The sequence below is a fragment of the Sinohyriopsis cumingii genome, chromosome 15 (assembly GCF_028554795.1).
Source record: "Sinohyriopsis cumingii isolate HCF-2022 chromosome 15, ASM2855479v2, whole genome shotgun sequence".
Lineage (NCBI taxonomy): Eukaryota > Metazoa > Mollusca > Bivalvia > Unionida > Unionidae > Sinohyriopsis > Sinohyriopsis cumingii.
The window spans coordinates 125,628,969-125,643,528 of record NC_142975.1 but is presented as its reverse complement, the minus strand read 5'-3'; the positions used below and the strand labels follow the sequence as shown (position 1 = coordinate 125,643,528).

At 34.6% G+C, this 14,560-nt stretch overlaps 1 protein-coding gene across 1 annotated transcript in view; it reads left to right on the top strand.

The window, feature by feature from the left end:
- The window catches only part of LOC149782698 (ankyrin and armadillo repeat-containing protein-like), a 55,413-nt gene extending 44,695 nt beyond the window's left edge, over positions 1 to 10,718 (top strand). The window contains exons 6-7 of the mRNA XM_089934191.1: positions 701 to 820; positions 4,417 to 10,718. Coding sequence (XP_089790317.1) covers positions 701 to 820; positions 4,417 to 4,732 — 436 coding nt within the window. The 3' untranslated portion in view covers positions 4,733 to 10,718. The remainder of the gene's footprint in view (positions 1 to 700; positions 821 to 4,416) is intronic.
- Positions 10,719 to 14,560: the final 3,842 nt, after the last annotated feature.

Here is a 14,560-nt window from a genome sequence, read left to right as displayed (position 1 = left end):
CATATGGCATGACATTCTACCTAGACATGACAAGACATTACTAACTAGACATGGCATGACATACTAGCTACACATGGCATGACATTCTAGCTACACATGACATGACATACTAGCTAGACATGGCATGACATGCTAGCTACACATGGCTTGACATACTAGCTACACATGGTATGACATACTATTTAGACATCTATGGTCCAGGGCATTTTTGACATATACAATTGGAGTTTGGTAAGAATTTGTGGTCAGTAACACTTTATATATGCAGGCTGACTTTGGTAGATCTATAGTCCATGACACATGACCTATACAGATGGAGTTTGGTAGGCATCTGTGGTCCTTGACATTTGATATATGAAAATGTAGTTTGGTTGACATTTATGGTCAATTACACTTGATATATACAAATGGAGTTTGGTAGACATTGGTTGACATCTATGGTCCATGACACTTGACATGTACAAATAGAGTTTGGTAGGCATACATGATTCATGACACTTGACCAGTGGCTGCATTCATTTTTAGGACTAAAACTCATACCCTTAGAAAAGGATAACGAGTGACCTACTTTTTTTGCTCTAGTGACTATGTTAAGTTTTTGCATTAGGAATACTTGCAGATTAGGTAGGAACACTGTGCTCTGTAAATCTTTTTGTTATGATGATCTGCACTTGAATGGTAACATGTTACGTATTTGCAGGTGCCGTTCTGATCCCATTTTAATGAAGTTCCTGTTGCGATACAACAAGAAAAACAAACTGCCTCCAGGATTCCTTGATGGCTGGAGGCACTACAAGCGGATAGGGCTGCCACCTATAGAGTATGTACTAAGGGGGCGCTCACCAGTTGTTATGTACTTTTGAGAGAGTGACGTATGTAAGGTGAAGTTGTTTGCATTAAAAACATGCACAATGGAGAGAATGTTGGCATACCTCTATGCTACATTAATGTAATGTGGATGATATTTCTTTGGATATTGTACTTTTGGAAATTGTACATGATGTAAGCACATTGATAACTAAAATGACTGCTCCGATGTGCTCAAAAATCAGCCTGATTTAGTCTAAAGTACACTATCTATAGCAGCTATTAAAATAGGGAAAATGAATTTTGCCAGACTAGACAATACCAGCTTCTGAAAGTGCAATGAATAAGTTACCAAATATATAAAATGTAAAACAAGTTATTGGCTCTGTTTATACAATTTACCTCTGAAGTTCAGGAAGTGAAAATGACCAAGTGGAGCTAGCACTTTTTTGAAATGTGCACATCTGGAGTAAGACCAAGCTGTATGCTCTATAACCCATATTACACCCATCAATCATACATCAAAATAAACGGAATTAAAGGTTCTTTGAATTAAACCTAAGATATACAAGGTGTATTTTTAAATAGCCAGTATAACCAGTGAGGAAAGCTGGGGAAATTCTTTTTCTTTAAAATTCTAACCCTATGCAAAATATGAAACTGTAGAGCGCCACCTAAGCAGTAAATATGCAAATAAAGGAACAAGTGGATAGGACTTTCACCAATCAAATATGTACTAGGCAATAAAAATAAAATGAACAAGGAGATATGGATACCATATACAGTGTACTTACCAAACAATAAAGAAACGAACAAAAGTCTAGGACTACTGCCTATAGAATATGTACTAGGAAATACAAATAAAATGATAATAGACACTACAGACAGATGTCTTGCAAAATGGTGTGTGATGTGATTTGGATTTTTAACGTAGCTTTAACAATTTTTAAGTCATATCGCTATGATGTCTGCAATGTGGTAGTTTATAGTGCTGTCTAGCACTGGGGCATCATGCCGCAGACATGTAGCATGATGTCCCACCCAGTCACATTATTCTGACACCAGGCCAACCAGTCTTAACACTAACCTCTTAATGATGAGCGCCAAATGAGGAAGCTGTTAGTACCATTTTTGTAAGTCTTTGGTTTGTCTCTGTCGGGGATCAAACCCATGACCTCCCGCATCTGAGGCGCATGCTCTAACCACTAGGACACTAGAGCGGTCTCTTGCAAAATGGAATTTTCACAATTATCTTATTGGCAATATACATACTGTATTATCTTTTGGCAATATACATACTGTGTTGTCTTTTTGCTATTAATAGTAATATCAGCAAATGAAGTTAATTTGTCAAATCTGAAAATATGTTATTCATGTGAAACATTATTTACAGTAATTCCCAACAAAAGTAGTTTTCCAGTTTTTGTTAAGATTGGACAGAGTTATTGACCCTGTTATATTAAACCTTTTCTGCTGAAAAATGTATGACTAAATAGATTCAGATCAAATTTGGTTACGTGATTAACATTACTTGTATCTGATTCAGGGTCTGAATTAATGTAGTGTCTCTTTGTTTGATTCATACTTTAAACAGGATCCTTACTCAGCCCATGTCTAACACTTTCAAAATAAAAAAGGATCAGATTTTACAAAATTTGCTTTAAGATCTTTGTAAAATGTGATTTGAGTAAATTCTGTGAAATGTGAGTAAGAAATGTGAGTAAATTCTGTGAAATGTGAGTAAATTCTCTAAGATCTGTGTAAATTCCGTAAGATCTGAGTGCATTCTGTGAGACTTTAATTTTTCCCTAAGTCATCCATATGCATCACTGTGAAATTAAAACCAGTTGTCATTTGAACTGACATCTGCCATAAGTTAATGATTGTGTATAATACTATAAACAAAATCAAGACTGAAATGATCCTATTTCATTCCACTAAAAACTTAAGTCACTTTATAAACACCTCATTATTAAAAGACCTTCATGATAGGGTCTTTTATTTCAAAATATATCCAGGAAAAAGCATAGGAATTGTTTTTACTCTGAGAAATAGAAAGCTGGGATTGATATACATGTAGATAATCCCAAATTGTGTGAGATTTTTAAAGTATGTGAGAGATCACATGTATGTTTACTTTATTTACTGGTGTATATTCTGCACCCATATCAGCCAATCAGAAACAAGGTTTAAAATATAATGTCTTTTATAATTGGTTGAAACAAAATCTTCAGCTGAAACTCATGTTCTGGTGTTTAACAGCCTGGTCCCAGTTTTACTAAACTTCTAACAATTTCTTCTAAAATGGAGATTTTATATAATCTTACATTTGATACTTCAGACAATAAAAATAATTTTGTCAAAAGTAGGGATAAGAGAATGGAAGCAAAATCACTTTTCAGTTTTAACATTCAGAACATGAAAATCCTTTTATTATTGAAAAAAAAAAGAGTTGCAGAATTTCTAAGTCAGTGAAATCCCTCATATTTGGCAAAATCTTCAAATTTAGGGAAATCCCTCAAATTTATATGAAATCCTCAAAATTTTCCTCCAAGATTAAGTAGACATTCCTTATAGAAAATTCATCAGATTTTATGACTGTATTTTAATCCAAAACATATGTTGAATATTCTATAAAAAATATTTTTTACCAGTCAAAGAGTAGGAAGCATATTAAGTCTCAGTGTGGGAAAGAAATCTTTAGAAATCATAAAACTCTGAAAGAGCTTGAGGTTCTTCTTTCAGCCAATCAGAAATTCGCTTTCAAAACCAATGTAATCTTTGATTGGTCAAAACAAAATCTTGATCTCAAGTTTTATGATACTAAGCTCCAACATTAATGAAATTTCTCAGCTTGAGCAATCACTAAAATGCAAAATTACCTTGGTCATATGACTTCCATTTGTTAAATTGTTAGAAAATTATCAGATATCTGTATCTGAGTATTTTGTTACTTTGAAATCTCTTGTGTTTTAATTGATTTACTTAAGCTATCATCATTTGACTTTTAAGTGTGCACTCTACTTGAAGAATTTCATGAATTTGAAATTAGGCCTGGATCTTAAAACTTTAGAGTTGGAAATTGAGCTTCAGATTTTGCGTCAGCTAATCACAAATGACTTTACTTTTGTAATGAAACTTTGTATTGGCCCAGAATGGAAGCATTAAATCTGAAATTCTTACTGTGAGCTTAAGGATCTCCAGGTCAGATTTGCCATGACACTGTGTGTGTGTGTGTGTGACTTGGATTTTTAACATAGCTTTAACAATTTTAGTAAAATTGCTTTGATGTCTGCTGTGTGGTAGTTTATAGTGATGTCTAGCACTGGGGTATCCTGCCATAGACATATAGCATCATGTCCTACCCAGTCAAATTATCCCGACACCAGGCCAACCATTCCTAACAGTAACCTCTATATGTTGAGTGCCAAACAAGGCAGCTGCTGTTACCATTTTTACAAGTCTTTGGTATGACGTGGATAGTGTTCAAGCCTGTGACATCCTGCATTCAAAGCAGATGCTCTAACCATTTAGGCAGCCTGACCGTTCAGATTTTTTGGTAAAATTACCTAAATGAAATATGTTAATATTCATTTTGTTACTTTCTAGGGAGGGACGGATAAACTTGATCGCACCAAAAGGAAGACCAGAGACCAAGGAGAGTGATAGTACAGGCATTTTAAGTCCATTGTCAGTCATCCAGAGCTCTAATTCACAATCCAACCCAATTCTAGAAGAGGGTCAAGGAACAGCGAGATCATCCCAGTCCTCACGATTGACTAACAGGTCTGATTCTCTCAGCAAGAGTCAGTTGTCAATGGACAGACACAGTCAGCAATCCCAGAGCTCTCTGCTCCAGGCAGACATTCCATTGTCACCATCTGAGGTTAACATACCACCAAGTGCTGCCCCCACTGAGGCATAGTCAGCAATTAAGGGTCTCGGAGCTATCACAAATCACAGCCAATTTCATACCTACAAACTTTCTGCTTGAATCTCTGAGACTGGAACTATATCTGTACTACTTTATCATAGTACATGGAGCCTTTGTGTGCATATAGAATTGATTTTATCCAAGAATTTAACAGATATTATCCTGCAATAGTACTATGATTTCACTGTTACTCATGGTGTATCATTTTTTTTTTATTTCATGGTTGCTTTAAAACACAAATTTAAGGTCACCAAGAAAGACAGTCTACCTTTTGAAAGCAAAACAACAAACCAAAGTCACATTCATAAATTTCATTTATTTAAGATGGTGTTATTTTTTAAATACAAAAAATGAATATTGATATCGATACAAATAAATGAATTGACAGTAGTATGTAATGGACAGATAAACAGACATAGAATGTGAGGGACAAATGGACCATAGCATTCCAGTGACAGATAGTAGTATATCAGGGATATATGGACAGATAGTAGTATGTGAGGGACAGATGGACAGTAGTATGTGAGGGAGAGATGGACAATAGCATTCAAGGGACAGATAGTAGTATATCAGGGAGATATGGACAGTATGCAAGTGACAGATGGACAGTAGTATGTGAGAAGCAAACAGTTTGTCAGGGACAGCTGGACAGACAATAGTATGTGAGGGACAGATATACAGACAGTAGTTTGTCAGGGACAGATAGTAGTATGTAAGAGACAGACTGACATATAGTAATATGTGAGGGACAGATGGACAGAGAATATCACAAAGTCTTCTACGTAACACTTTAAGTTTTATACAGTAATATTGTTTCAATTTTGCCTTTTATGAAATGATGGTTTAAAGTTATGCACAAGCAGATTTTTTTCTATTTTCTGAATTCTGTCAATATGTATTTAGTAGAGAGCACCAAATGATAAGAACAAAAACTGATATGGTGAAATTTATTTTCCTAGTGTGGATAGGAATGAAATGAGAAACACATTTCAGAATCTGAATAGGTTGATTTAAATTGCCAGTTGCTTGCTTTTGTTAGAAAATTGAATTTATTGTCTACAGTAAGACTCAGGCAGTCACAGTTCTCAACTCTTAAAACTCTCATTGTTGAGCATAAGAGATAGTGTCAGAAAGTTGTGCTCCTTTTTTGTAAAATATTGGAGCATAGACTTGGTTGTACCAATATGGAGACTTAAGAATGTTGGCATTTAAGAAGCCATAAACATTAGTAAACTCAGAACAGAACTAATCTTACTTTGTTAACATTTTTGCCAGCAGAGCAAAAAGCAGTATTATCTTTATCTGTGTACTTGCTTTAGCTTCTTTAAGAGAAATAGATAAATCATTTACATAAGTAACAAATAAGAGGTCCATAGATGGATCCTTGGGGAACACCTGTATTGATAATCTTGGAGTCAGAAAGGTAAACAATTAAATATGTAGAATTGTTTTCTATTTCAGATATTCACAAAACCACAGAAATTTAGAGATGCCATAATGTGTTAGTTTCGCAAATAAAATGCAGTATTAACAAACAGTGATATGTGAGTGACAGACATTGATATGCATGACAAATGGACAGACAGTGATATGTGTTTGACAAATGGACAGACAGTGATATGTGTTTGACATATGGACAGATAGTGATATGTGTAACAGATGGAGATAGAGTGATGTGTGTATAAAAGATGAACATATAGTAATATGTGTGACAGATGGATAGACAGTGATATGTGAATGACTGATGGACAATGATGTTTGACAGATGGACAGATAGTGATACGTGTGACAGATGGACATATAGTGATGTGTGTGACAGATGGAGATAGAGTGATGTGTATTGAACAGATGAACAGATAGTAATGTGTGTGACAGATGGATAGACAGTGATATGTGAATGACTGATGGAAAGTGATATGTGTACAACATGGACAGATAGTGATATGTGTGTGACAGATGGACAGTGATATGTGTGTGACAGATGGACAGACAGTGATATGGGAGTGGCAGATGGACATACTGTGATATGTGTATGACAGATGGACAGATAGTGATATAGATGAGTGATTAATAGCATCAGTGGCATTAATGAAAGTTCCAAACATCCCTGATGGATTTATAATGTTGCCTGCCATGAACATTTGTGCCAAAGTTTCGTTGATTTTAAACTGGAAAATATGTGATTGAGAAACGGATGATTGTAAAGTCTAGTGGATTTATTACCATAGGTAGAAACGGCTGATTATTAAGTCTAGTGGACATATTACCATAGACTAAGAGTCAGTTGATTATGATGTTTACTGGATATATTACCAGAGTGGAGTCATGATTATGAGGTCTTTTGGAAATGTTACCATAACTGAGAGACAGATTATAGTACCTTAAAACTTCCCTAAATTAGAAATTGAAGGGCCAAAAAATTTGACCCTTTTACAGAGGTGGCAAATATGAATAAGTCCAATCAGTATTATAATGGTTTTGTTGGGACCATATTGTGTGACCAATCTTAAACTGGGTTACAAGTGGTAGGTAATCTTATTGGGACCATACTGGGACCAAAGTTTAGCGGAGTTACAGAGGGAGTGGTTATGGAATGGTCTCATTGGGACCATACTGTGACCAAACTTTAGCTAAGTTACAGAGGGGATAGTTTATGAAATGCTCTTATTGGGACCATACTATGTGAGCAAGCTTTAGTTGGGTTACAGATGGGTAGGTTTGGGGAATTACTTTTATAGGAACATACTAATCTTAGCAGAAAACTGAGTTACAGAAGGGCTGGTTTAGGGAAGTTTCATTGTATAATTGAAAACAAAAATGGAAGATGTTTTTTCTATTTTTAATGTAAATATTGTTAAATGTTTATCTGTACAACTTTTGCAATATTGTACATATGCTACTGTGCCATTTTACTAGTGCCACCATACATCTGGTTTTTGGCCATTACATTCAATATATATGCCTCCGTCACTCTTTACTGTTGCTGCCACACATCTGGTTTTCGAGAATTACAGTTGAAATGGTAACTTAGACTTTGCAATATATTTCCATGACCTCAGTTTATGTTTTGTAATTGTGTACAGGGTTTACTTTCATTTATTTAACTATTTTTAAGTGTTTTTTTTTCTTCTCATTCTCACTATGTTCATGGGGAGTCAGCTTTGCAGTACTGTCATTGTTCATAAATCTTGTATGTTTCACACACCTGTTATGTATATACATGTATCCTGTAAACTGGAGAGACTGACATCAAATTAGTACCCAAATTTTATATTAATACTGTCAGTGTCAATGTCAGAATAAAAATGTGTCAATTGAGCTTCGACTTTTAACATCATGATAGTTAATTGCCCCTGTTAAACCAAACTTAGTCGCTGTTTCTATCGAGAAAAAATTTAGATCATCTCAGTGAATTGAAATCAGATTGTGAAACAGACTGATAATATGCAAAGCACTTGAAATTGTTTCTGGTAATATGTTAAAAATACTGAAAGCCTGATTTGTCTGTCTTGTACAGATTTTTTTTAAAAAAGCAAAGTAACAAAATTTTATAAATAAACTGTCCTTCTCATGATGCAGACAACTTAGTTGCCAGAGGAGAAAAACTTGATGACAGTTTTATGTCTGTCTTTCAAATCTCCAGCTGTTGAGTCTGTTGAACTTGTTAAAGGTATTTACTCATCTCACTTCAGTTTATTTTTTCTGAATTCTATTTCTTCCATAACTGATAAGGGTAAAATTGATAAACTAGACTGTGATATCTTTTTATGTCGATGAATATTTTGAGATTTCTTTTTTTTTATGTTACTAACACCCGTCATCTGTATCACTCTCTGATCCGATTGCTAAAAGGAGAATACACTGGGACTTGCTTGAATGCTAACCCATCATCAATGCTGTATTAAAACACTTAGTGCCACTGCTTCTTCCATCAGTCTTAGATTTTGGAATAGGCTTAGATTCATGAAGAAGTCATTAGAATTGTATGTTCTTTAAATTATTTTACTTATGTGATAAGTTTAGATATTACTAACTAGATATTATTGCAAATCTTCTCATTATAACAGAGTATACTGCCTTATGGTAAAGTATATGTTACAGTACTCCCTCATAATGTTGTCTATGGGGATCATGAAGACTACCTTGTAATGAAATGTATGATACAGTACTCATTATAACACTGTCCATGGAAGTCACTGTATACTGCTTTATAATGAGACTGCCTTATAATGAAATATGATACAGTACTCATTATAACACTGTCTATAAAAATTGTTGTATACTGCTTTATAGTGAGACTGCCTTGTAAAGTGCATGATAAAGTACTCCCTCATTATAATGCTGTCCATGGGGATCATGGAGTGTACATCATTATAGTGAGACAACCTTATAATGAAGTACATTATACAGTACTCTCAATATAATACTGCACATAGCAGAATTAAGTATACCACCTTATAGAGAGACAGTCTCATTATGAAGTACACAATACAGTACTCATAATGCTTTCTGTGGGAGTTGTGGAGTATACCACCATATTGTAAGAATATCTTACAGTGAAGTACATTATATAATTTTATTACCACTTAATGAAACGGGATACATAACGATTTTATAATAAAAGACCTTATAGAGAGGAAATGATCCTTATGACTTGCTTCAATACAAGTGTGATCAGTGAATCTGTCAAAGGTTGTCATGACAATTATGATTGTAATATTTAATATTGGTTTGGTTTTATTAACATGTGTCCCCTTGCACATGTATAAATAAATAACTTTCAAACTTGATTACTACATTCTTAACTGTGCATTACCATTTTAACTCATTAAGTATTAATCTCTGTACATTGTACATTGAACTTTACTATTTTTTTAACACAGTATTTTTTTAAAAATTAAAATTCTTAACTTTGATGTACAAGGAAGTGTGACATTCTATCATGGTGATCTATTTTTAAGTAGCTCCTCAACTGCTAGATTTTTAGAAAGAAGAGATGCAGGACCTTTTGTTCTTTTGATTAAAAAATCGCTCATATCATGACTAAGCGTTACACCGCTGTCAAATCCAATTAGATTAAAACGAGATTAAAGAAACTGGTGATTCCATTTATAAGCTGGTGTCACTGCAAAACCTTTTTATAGCTCAAATGCCTAGTCATGGTATGTATCAGACTAATTTGTATTCTATTTATAGCAAATCTTTATTTTTGGAATTTGTAACTATAGGCTTGTATTTAGAGAAAGTTATATATATATATATATATATGACTTACTAATTTTCTGTTGTTTAAACTATTAAACTGTGATATTTTTCATCATGTTTATCCATGAAGAGATATAGTGGATGTTAATGAAATTAATCAGCAATTAAGACACATCATGTAAAGTGTTCCAGCTTGATCACTGATTTCATTACGAAATAATATCATTTGTAACAGTATATGTACATGCACTGGACCATATGACAATAATAAATGTCTTAAATCACCTGTTATCAAAATCGGAATCTTCTTCAGTTATTATCTTTCGTGAAACATTTACAAATCTGGAGTAACCATACTTATGGCAAATTTTGTTGTCAATTTCAGCATACACCGGAGCAGACTTTTGAATGTACAGGGGGTTGGGGCAGTGGGGGGGAGTCTAGTAATATTCAATGCTAATTTGACAGGCATTGTGCTGTGCCTCTGCCGATACTAATGAACATGAAGCAGAAAAGCCATCCAAATTTATTTCTAATTGTGTACACTTTGCTAATAGGCAGAGGTCAGAACAAAAGTGCTCATGAAAATCAGAGGGGTGTCATAAAAATAAAAATGAAAACCCATGGGTGCTTGAAATAAATGCCAGATCTCACACCTTTCTAAGTATAGATAGCTGGAACACTGCTGTGCTCATGTCTTATTTTCTGTTTACTTTAATCATGTTTAAATGTTTATTTTCTGACAATCATATTAAATGATTGACTTTTCAAACCTGTATTTAGTACTTTATTTCTCCCCTACATATCCTGGCCTTCTAAAAACAATATTGTAACCAAGTTTGGTAAAATCTAGTATTATTTTTGGTTGTATGATATTTGTAAAATGGTATTGAGTATTGAGGCTGATCTGAGCAAGTTTTGTTACAAATTCATTACATGCCTCCGTTAGAGAATGCAGGAGCCACAGTGGTTAGGGAGCCAGACTTGAAACAGAAATGGTACAGGTTTGAATCCTACCATAAGAAAAGCCTGGGTCAACTGGTGTATCCTTGGGCAAGGCATTTTACTCAAATTGCTAGGCACTAAGTAACCTGTTTGTGTTGCTGTGCCACAAACAACCAAACCAAACCATTAGGGCATGCAAAGAGGAAAAACAAGTCGAGTTTGAAGTCATGTTAAATAGAGAATTTTAAGTAATTTAAGTAAGTATAAAAATTTCTTATAAAAAGACCCAACCAGTATCAGTGTGAGAAAGACAGGATTAAAACTGACACAATCAGGACCCATTTAAAAATACAAAAGAGAAAAGTAAACAACACCAATAATTACAAAACAAGATCACATAGGGGCCTGGACAGTACACCATTAGCACCCTGGGCATGCAGTCCCAGGTTTGATACCATGCTCTGGCATAAGCAAAGGTAGGTTGTTGTATATTTAAGGTCAGTGGTTTCCATGTTTTCCGATTTCCTCCACCATGAAAGACCATCGTGTGCCAACATCTGAGCTATGAAGTACATGTTTATACAAGCTGGAAGAGCTTATTGTGCAGTTGGTGCAAACTAAGCTGAAATCAGATCCATAATCTGCCTGTAAGTTAAAACAGTTCCAGGAATGACTGACCTGATTAAAAGCAGGTTAACACTGTTTCAGTAACTTTGAGTTCATGAAAATTTAACCATATTGGGTGAAAGGGGGTGCCATGACATCACCCAATAAGAGACTGTTACTGTTTTATCTAAAGAAACATTTTTGTGGACATCAAATTTCGCAATTTGTTTCGAAAAAGTATTTTAAATTTATTTTCTCTATTGCAGATATAAGGAGGTTAATGCCCCATTGTGACAGCAGAAGAGGGCATATTGGTTTCCTGGTCTATAACAAAGTCTCAATGTCCACATCAAATCTACTGTAATTCAATAGCACAAAAAGTACACTCATAAACCATGAAATTCTGCACATTTTATCTTGGCCATACACCGATGATTTGTTTGGATTCTCAGGTCATAACAAGCAATTTTCAAAATTTACGTTTTTTTCATGTTCTGGACTTTGATTTTTTGATTTAAAAGAGGTAAACTAATGAAATTTGATTATGCCTTTATATATAAATATGTGTGTGTGTGTGTGACCTGGTTATATTTTCACAAGAATAATGACTTTTTTTTAAATAACTTTTTGGACCGACTTTGCTGACAAAACCTTGTTGCCATGTTTAAACAAAACTAAATTTTTCAAATGCATGTATTAGGCAACTACACATGACTATATTTTCCTGTCATTTTGTCATTATTTAATTTTTCTACATTTTTTTCACAATCATAAATCCATTACTTTTAGCAGGGATAACTATTTTCTATCCATTTCAGTTGTCTTGTTAGAATGTTGTTGTTATTTTGGGTTTAATGATATTTCTCAGTGCAAGATAGGCAATACATGGTAGCCAGTATAAATGATGGAGGAAGAACCAGGGGAAAAACCCCAGTGAGAACCATTGACACATGGGAGGCTACTGGCTGCTTTCTCACATACCTACACTGACCTAGCCAGAGATTTGAACCCAAGCAGACAGAGGTGAGATGGCAGTAATCGGTAAAGACAACCACTCAGCCATGCAGGGCCTCTTTTTTTACATATGAATTGCTCTCAATGACATAATAACTCCAGTGGAGAAGGCTCAAAACAATTTATTTACCTTCTGTTTAGAAGGATTAGCAATAAAAGGACTTTCGAGATGATGGCCACTAAGGTGAGAATATTGGATGTCAGAGTGGCACCATTTTCATTTAGTACAAAATATGCCTTTGGATGAATCTGTATGGAGCAATGATAACAAACTTGTGATAAGAGAAGGTCAGAGGAACAACAAACATGCCATCCTACATGTTTTTCTTGTCTATGTCAAGTACAGCAAAATTATTAAAACATTCTTAGAGAAACAAAATTGGGGAGTGTTTCACCATAATCCCCCTGCCACAACCAAAATTGTCAAAATGGTAACAAACTTTGGTAGTATTTTCTGAAGCAGATAATAAATTGTGATGGAATTTATTTTCATGACCTGAATAGGAGATGCTACATTGCTAACAATTCAACACTGCTAAAATAACCTGCTGATATTTACCCCATGGATTAATTGTATGGATTATTCATTAACATTAAAAATAGACAAGATATTATTAAGACTCATAAATACCCATACATGAGCAATCATCTCATATTGTAGTGAGTATAAATTAATGTCTGGTGTCGTATGGTTTAGTCTTTTGCTACATAGCCAATTTATCCTACTGTAGTATCATTTATTTTTGTTGGGCCCAATTTTCGTGGTTTTCTATTAAAAAAAAGGCACTTTTGTGGGAACTTAAATTTGTGGTTTTGCCTGTCAAAGTTTGCATAATAGTAGGTATTTAATTTCATGGTTTAACCTCTGCAAATAAACAAAATAACGAATACAACTATGCCGATGTAAACAGTGGTCACTTTAATGTTTAAAACAATACTACCACCTGTATGAGCACAAATCAAAGACCTGGCAAGTTAAAGTTTTCAACCAAGTCAATAACATCAGTAGAAGCCAATGCAGCCAACAACACTAAAACAATGCTTCCATCTATATGAGCACAAATAAAACACCTGTCAAGATTAAACACATTCGCCAATCAGATATTAAAGTACGTAAGAATGATCTCTTACTTAAACCACTGTCCATCAAGTTGCACCATCAGTACTTTCCGATGATCATGGCGTTAACAAGAAAACATATATGGATATAGCCACTTATATCAACACAATTATGGAAACAAATAGGCAAGATATATTCTAAGTTAGAGATCCTCAAGAAAATAACAAAATTTATTTTATTTTATTCTATTATTTTATTTTATTTAAAAAAAATTTTTTAAAAAACTAACATAATAACACATTAACCAAGGGGCCCCGAGTGGCCGAGTGGTCTAAAGCGCTCTTCGTTACGGATCACTGCCATCTCACCTCTGTCTGCGGCGGTTCGAGTCTAAGATTCAGCCAATGTGGGCATGTGAGAAAGCCTGCCAGTAGCTTCTCGTGGGTCGGTGGTTCTTTCCGGGGTTTTCCGGGTTCTTCCTCCACCATTAATACTGGCCGCCATGTATAGCCTATCGTGCTGAAAAATGGCGTTAAACCCCACAACAACAACAACAACAACACATTAACCAAAACAACCAATACCTCATAAGAAATAACATAAGCTAACATTTTTTAGGTACAAAAAATGCAACAATACAGAGGGACAGGGGTTGTCCTATCTATTAAGGAGCAAATGATGGTACGATGACAAAGAGTGGTAAAATTCAACTTAGACCCCCCCCCCCCAAATAGATAATTGCAGCTCACGCAACAATGAGTGAAAGATTGGACCTACTTATCAGTGGTTTTGAGAAAGATGGACTTGTTTAATTCAGCAATATGGGGATTATTTACCTGAGAAGCATTTGTGAGTACCATCAGACTTGGCTGACACAATGTTGATACAGTGGCTTTCTCCAAAAATCTGTGAAGTGTGAGCTTTAATACTCTACTGTAATTAGTGTATATACATAGTGTTTCATTAATAATAGTGTTTCAATAAATATT